We start from the raw sequence: 7,871 nt of genomic DNA on the forward strand, positions 1-7,871 counted from the left end.
ATATATATCTACAGAGATGCCCGAGGCACTGTAATTATAGCCGTTGAGTGATTAATTTTCTTGAAAGGGACTTTGATTGGTCCCATTGAAATCAATGGATTTGCTGCATTTGCTGCAGCATAATGTCTGTTTCATTTCCTCCGCATGCTATTATTTTTTTTCTGATGCATTTCATCGTCTTTAAAACACTTAGTATCTAATAATACTTTGATTCGCTCAAAGAATCTCTCAGCGGGACTCTTGGGCTATACTAAATTCTCCTAATAAATATTTATCATTATTTTCTTGTCATCGAGGGGCTGCTGTGCGCGAGTTAAAATTGGGCTTTTAAATCTATTGGGTCAAAACCTCTCTCTAGGTCTGTCCTGTCCCTGGAGCATTCAGCACAGGAAATCTTATTACTAGCTGGGCCCGGTGTCGGTCCAACAAATTGTTCTCCGCTACCCAGCACCAAATTCCATTTTTGAGAATCTACTGATTAGATTTGCACACACGAGTCTGAGGCATCAGCGGATGGAGGAAGAGATGTGACAGTGTTAGAGAATTAAAGGAATGGGGACTTGAATGACTTATTTTCTATACACCATCCTTCCTCTCTTCCTTCTACTTGGCTTGCTTTCCTTTTTCCTTCCTCCTCCCATTTCCACTTCTTCTTTCCTTTGCCCTTTTTTCTTTTCTTTCCTTTTTTAATTTTTTTTGCCCTTATCCTTTTTACCTATTCCTTTTTCCCTTAATACTTCCTTCTTTCTCTTAAGTCCTTTCACATCACTTTTACTTCCTAAAACTTCACTTAACAAAAATTCTGTTATTCTTTTTTTTAATTCCCTTTCTTTTTCATCCTTTACATTCTTTAATTTTTTTACCTAACATATCCTTCCTTAGTTTTGTGTTTCCTTACATAACTCTCCCATTTCCTTCCTTTTTATTTTTTTTATTTTTCGTTTCCTTCCTTTCCTTTCCTTTCCGTTTTGTTTTTCTTCCTTCTTTTTTTTCTTTACTCATATCCTTTTCCTTTTTCCTTGGGAAAAGAGATTGCAAAATATAGCTTTTCCATCCTTTCCCTTCTTTTTGCACCCAATTGTCCCTTGTTTCTCCCTTTGCTATATATTCCTATACACACACATGCACACCTTTAGGGATCTTTAGTGAGTGGCTTTCTTCACACTTTAAAGAATGTACGCTTACTGAAAATCCCAACACACAACTTAGTGTGCTTTTAAAAGTAGTATTTCAACAAAAAAAAAAAAAAAAAAAAAAAAATTATATATGTGTATAATTAAAAAAAAATCTGACTAATTCAGCCAGAAGACATAGTGTCATTAACAGTTTATAAGGCAGTTTCCCGGTCACACTTTCACCCTTGTCCTCTGCCCAGGAAACCCATTATGACCCATTATGTTTATACCGCTTTAGCTTTTCACTTAAAGTCACTTCACAGGACTAAGAGTGCCATTAGGTAGGTATAAATAACGGTCAGTTTAGAGCAGCCAGCAACAAAGAGGCCCGACTGCTGGAAAGCTCTTCCAAACAGATGAAAATGTCCAAGCGGAGATGATAAAACTGTGTGCATAGGGGGGAAAGCATTAGTCATGCTTGTACACAGAAATCGGGAAATAAATGGTGTCCTTATCAAGGTCATCAGACTCACTTTATGGGATATTTAGAGGAGAGGGTTTGCGCGTATGTTGGGTTGTAGACAGGGGGCATCTGTTGTAGCCATCAGTAATAAAAGTCTGATTTACCGATTCTCTCTCTCAGTCCTGCTCTCAGACAGGGGTCAGAGCGCTTCATAAAAATAACATTTGGTTTTCTTAACCTCTCTGATACACATGATAAAGGAACCCGTGGAAGCAAAATCCTAAGGAAACAGACACATATGTATATAAAAGGATGTAGATGTGTATATCCTTTGGGAAAGATAAGTCCTGGTCCAATGCATTTCAACATGACCGAGACGGTACAACCCGCTTTACACATGTACTTGAGTCTACTGTTTCTGGACACAGATGAATGTGATTGTGTACCTGTCATATAGTAGCAGTCTCCGGACTGTAGAGGTAAAGCCAGACCTGGTGTGTGGATGTCCCAGGCCACCTTCAGTCCAACACGCCAACATGCCTTCTCTTTCTGTACTTCCTCCTTCTCCGAACCTTCTCCTCCTCCTTTCTTCAGTTCTTCTTTACTTGTTCCTTCACCTTCTGTCTCCTTTTCTTTTTGTTTTTCTTTTCCTTTACTCTGTCCATCCCCGTCCTTTTCAGTCACTCCTGTAAACAAAGATGTAATCTGACATTAAAGCAGAGATGTATAAAAAAAAAATGACAATTATGATAAATAATAGTTATTTGTTATAGCCAATGATCACTGAATGTTAGATGTTACATTTCTATGGTAACAATTTAATTTAACGTGTACTTTCAATAACTTACAGCACATTTACAGTATTAACTATAGTAATAACAGTAATCATACACAGCTTCCAATAATTAACATGCATAACCTATATATTGTGCAACACAAAATTACAATGAGTTTTATACATCATTGCATTAACTAGTTGTTTAGTCACATTAAAACATTAAAAAAAAACACAAAACCAGTCATAAGGATAAATTATTATACACCATCTGAAACATACTTTCCATTGATATATGGTTTGTTGGGATTGAACAATTTTTGTTTCTAGATACAATTTGAAAATCTAAAATTTAAATTTGTCCAAATGAAGTTCTTAGCACTAAATACTACTAATCAAAAATTAAGTTTGGATATATTTACAGTAATACATTTCTTCATTAAACATTCTTTAATTAATATCCTAATGATTTTTGAAATAAAAGAAAAATCTATGTCTAACTTCTACTTAATACAGTACTTTCTAATAAAATGTTATGCAACTTCCAGCAACAATCTATGCTAAGCAAAAAACAATGACAAAACCAAACAAAAAAAGAAAAGAAATAAATAAAATAAGAGAGGGCCGGCTGGCACCTATCAGTGAAATTAATACAAAAGCGCTCTTGGAAGCCCGAGCCCTGAGCAAGGCTTTCTCTGCGCTCAGCAGGGATAAATAGTAACTTAATTTCAGCCTTTGCTTTCTGACACAGCTCTCAAAGGGCCATCTGCAGCTAACACAGCAGCGGCGGAAAAGATTCCATCAAAAACACTTCAAAATCACAGTGGCACAAACCGATGCCTGTTAGAAAAGGAAATGAGCTGGATCTAGTCAGTGTTGGATGAAGAGCTGAACAGATTTGTCACCGAGCGATTCCCCCCGCCGGAGACTGATACTCGTGATACTACACACGGCCAGCATACTCTATAAACCCATCACAGATGTGTTAAAAGATACGGGCATCATGAAAAGCTTCGGTGAGATATTCTTCTTCAAAGCGTGTTCAGGTGAAACACGAATCTATACAACACACAGATGTTATCCGAAGGGACAATAAAAAAAATAAAACCCATTCATGCACACTCACAGACAGCAACAAATAAATGATGTACAAAGTGAAATTCTTCTAAGCAACAATCCGTTTCAGCTGGTCTGCGGCATTTCATAGCGATTTCTCTAAAGTGAAGGCAACATTTTGTGCAATGCTCTGCACGGGTGCGTACGCGCTGCAAAAGCTTTCCATCAGGGGAGTCTCTCTGAAGTCTGGAACCGAGGGGTCAATTTTACCTCCAAAAGAACAGCTGTGGAATAATTCCACACAAACTGACACATTCACACACAAAAACACACACACGGACCATTCATGTGCTGTTTGAAGCGGGCCCTGGGGAGGTCAAAGGTCAAATCGGTCAGTAAGAGATTGGCGAAACAGAGCTTGTGAGGCAGGTGGTTCTGGTTAGCACACCACGCTCTGTTCTGTCGAACTGACACACACACACACGCACACAGCTGCATGCTAAGCTGTTAGCCTGACGTGAAGAGAGACTGATGTCCAGAAAAACGTCTCCAGTGAGATTCATGTGAAATATGGAAGATCTGGCTCCTTCTTCGTGGAACAAGTTCATACAATGACTGCATGAACACATTCGACCTATCAAGTGAAGGATGGTTTTAGCTGGTGTCATAATAAATGTTTTAGGTTTTCAGCGGTGAGCTAGAAAAATAAAGGATTTGTTGTCTCTGCGACGAGAACACGAGTGGGGATGTTTAAAGGAGGAGTTAACCCAAAATTTGTGATTCTGATAATGCCTATTTTAAAAAAATAATGTTGTTTTGGTCACCACCGATATTTAATGCACAGACAAAAACATCTCTTTTTGTATTCTACAGAATAAAGTCATTTAAAGTTTAAATTTTAAAATGTAATTCTAGAATGTTTTATACAGTACACGGTTTTAAATAAGCATTCTTTTCATTAAGCAAATTAAAAGAATGTTTTTTGACCAATAAAAAGTAAAGGTATAAAAAAGTACATTCAATAAAAAATGCATAGATAACTAAATAAATTTACCCTAGTGGGATGGAGTCCACTGGAGGACCTAAGTAAACATCTAGAGAGGCCTAAATAAGTCTTTCAATTATTTATGTCAGGGCCACTATTGTCAAAGATGATTGACAATTAGCTCACAATTTAAATTCTGTTCTGGGCAAGAATTCCCTGCCCATCCATGTAGCCTAGCATGAATGAGACCAAAGAGAGCAGCAATAACCCCCTCGGGTAAACGAAACAGAACCAAGTGCAGCAGATACCATTAATTTTTCTTAATGACAATTAAATGTAACAACATAATTTAAGATAAATTAGTCTGATTCAACAAGGAATTTCAGAAGTCAAGTCCTGACTGCGAATGAAAAGAGGAGCTGGGGATGGAGGAGGGTAATTATCTCCTGACCTGTTACGATCAGTAGTCATGGAATGGCTCTAGAATCTGCTCTAAGCAAGCTTAACTTGTGTGACCTGCCAGAACTAACACTATGCTTAATATAAATGTAGGTATAATAATAACAATAAAAATCCTCATCATCATCATCTTTACTAAAAATGCTAAAACCCCACTAAAATAATGTTGTTCAGTAAACAGTAAATTGCCATCATTTTTTTAAGTTTATTTGTTTTAACACAACAGAATTGCTAGAGGTACATATCAGCTTATATAGAAAGCTTTTGTTTTTTTTTTCTAGTACATAATGGGTCCTTGGAATCTAAGAGGCTCATAACCATAGTGTTAGGGCCCTACAGTGGCATGGCTCTGATACAAGATTTAAAATCTCCAACCAAGACTTTTGACCTCTCACCTTCATTCTTTGGCTCTGCTGGGCAGCTATAGCTGTAGACAGCAACTGGTGACAAAGGGACCAGGTTCTCATCGTGATGCCAACCGACCGCCATTTTGCCCATGCCATAATACGGCTCTTCCTTCAGCTGGGTCATGGCTGTAGGGTCCATGTAGTTGATGAGGGTAATGTTAAACTGAACCAGGCCGGCCACATCAGATGGAGGAGCGGATGAAGGAGGTGAGGAATGAGAACAGCCCTGACCGCTGTCTTCTTCCTCTTCCTCTTCCTCCTCCTTCTCTTTCTCCTGCTTCTCCTCAAGTAACCTGTCCTTAACACTCTCTTCGCACATTCCCTCTCCCGGTGTCTCTTCACTGTTTTCAGTGTCACTGCGGGAACGCTTGACGCCTCGTGCGTTTGTCTGCTGCTTTACATCCGAGCAAAAGAACTGATTGAGCTCCCACAATGCTTTGCAAGCATCCCTCAGGTCAGAGTCACAGCAAGGTTTGTCTTTCTCATCTTTCTGGCCTTCTTCTCCCTCACAGTGCCAGGGGATAGTGAACAGACGGGTGTCCAGATAACGGTATGTGTATCCTGGCTGACCCACAAGAGCACGCGAAACAGCTGTGAAGACGTCCCGGTCTCGGACTCGGACAAGATCTCGAAGGAGACATCCACGCCGCTGAAGAGTTATCAAGGCAGACTGCACCCTCTCATGAAGACCATCTGGCAGGGCACTAGACTGTCGTAAAGCCAGCCCTGCATAACTGGAGTCCCACTGTCAGATTACACAAAGATTGTGCACAGATTACACATTGACAAGAGCAAACATTACAATGCAATTAGTAAAAATTAAAGGAAAAACACAGTATGTGAGCGGTCTTGGCCAGAAAGTACAGGGACTCCCATAAAGACTTGAACTACTTTTTCCCATCATTTGACACTATTGGACAATAATAATACATTTTTACATTTCAGATTAACTTGCTAATAAATAAGCATCATTAGTGTGTGAAACTTGTTTAAAACAGCAAATCGGTTTCTGTAGTTCTGCTAGTGGCATTCAAATTTTTTACCTTTCAGATTTTTCCTAGCCTGGAAAACAACAATTATGATTTGCCATTTCTGTGATTGTGGAAACTCATGGAAATCTTTACATGAACTGTGCAAAGTTTGGGGTCAGAAAGATTTTTTCTTTTAATAAGTATCTTATCTGACAAAAAAGTAATATTGTAAAATATGATATTTAGAAATATTACAATTTAAAACATTTTACTTTATGACTTTTATTTAACTTAGAATTAACTTAAATTTAATATGATGACAAAGCTAAATGTTTAAAAGCCTGTGATCTTTCACAAGCTTTCAGAAATTAATCGCTACTATCAATGTTGAAAACAGTTATGGTGCTTAACGTTTCTGTGGAAAACAAAATACTCTTTGAAGAATATAAAGTAGAAACCTTTTGCAACATTATACATCTCTTCACAGTCAGTTAATCAATTTAATAGAACCACGCTCATATATACAATATGTACATGACCCTAACCTTTTGAACAATCAAGTACATATCAAAAATTCTGAAGCATTGTAGATATTTGTATGAATTTCTAACCAGTTCCTGAAATCCTGGGTCTGAAGGAGAAAGGTAGGGAATCCTCTGCTCTCCCAGTTCCTGTAAAAGCCTCCGCCTCTGTAAAAATAACAAAAACAAAAATGTTTTTTTTAAACATTGCATATTCAATGTTTTCAAGGGACATCATCATCATTTTCCAGAAACAGCACATTAGAAAGTCCATACTGGACTTTATATATATTTTTATTCATACAACTACAAAAGCAAAAAGCTCCAAAAGAGGAAAATTTCACACACTTTTCATAAGTATCTCTTCCAAATCAGAGCGCATTTCCCAGAACCCCCTGCTTCCATCCCATAGTGCTCTAGTTCATGGGCATCTCAGGTTTTTATGGCTCTAGAAGGCAGCAGAGGGTCTTCTCAAAGCCACATAAACTACGGCCTTCTATGCGTCGCCCGTCTGTTAAACTCAACCTGCTCTGCCCATCAAAGAGCGTTTCATTGGGCTGCATTCCATTCCGACCTGTAAATCCAACAGCAACCGGCGTAAAACTCCGATACCCAAATAAATTTCACAAGTGCACCCACTCTCCGACACACACGTCCTCTATTTCTTCGCCGCAGGTGCAAGAGAGACTGCCTTCTCTCACCCCGCTCAGGTGGGACGGTGGGGGGTGTTACATCAGTGACCCCGATCCGGCCTCTGCGCCCGATACCCCCATCAAGCAGAATGGCCACGCTGTTCCCTTAAGAACGTAGACGCACAGCGGAGACGTTAACGGAGAAAGAGGGCCATATATATGCCCTATATTCCCTGACATTTACGGAGACCGAGTTTCACATTTCAGCCATGTTAATAATGGCAGTGTTTTCACATGGGAAGGGCTTTTTGTGAGCGCGCCGAGCGACTAGACTTCGCCCAAATGGGTCTTGACTTTTAGAGTAAAATAAAATGTCCTGTTAATAACATTAAAGTAAAGGCATTAAAAAGGTTACGTCCTGATTTGAGAAAGGACAAGGGTGCACGTGCGAGAGTGTGCGGATGTGTTAGTGAGTGGAAATAGGCCT

At 39.0% G+C, this 7,871-nt stretch overlaps 1 protein-coding gene across 2 annotated transcripts in view; it reads right to left on the reverse strand.

Moving 5' to 3' along the window:
* The window catches only part of fto (FTO alpha-ketoglutarate dependent dioxygenase), a 115,357-nt gene that overhangs the window by 86,772 nt on the left and 20,714 nt on the right, over positions 1–7,871 (reverse strand). For both annotated transcript variants that reach the window (XM_043245498.1, XM_043245499.1), the window contains exons 2-4: positions 6,843–6,920; positions 5,249–6,005; positions 2,025–2,264 (exon numbers count right to left, since the gene is read on the reverse strand). In XM_043245498.1, coding sequence (XP_043101433.1) covers positions 2,025–2,264; positions 5,249–6,005; positions 6,843–6,920 — 1,075 coding nt within the window. The remainder of the gene's footprint in view (positions 1–2,024; positions 2,265–5,248; positions 6,006–6,842; positions 6,921–7,871) is intronic.

This window comes from Puntigrus tetrazona, chromosome 7 (genome assembly GCF_018831695.1).
Source record: "Puntigrus tetrazona isolate hp1 chromosome 7, ASM1883169v1, whole genome shotgun sequence".
NCBI classification, from domain to species: Eukaryota; Metazoa; Chordata; class Actinopteri; order Cypriniformes; family Cyprinidae; genus Puntigrus; species Puntigrus tetrazona.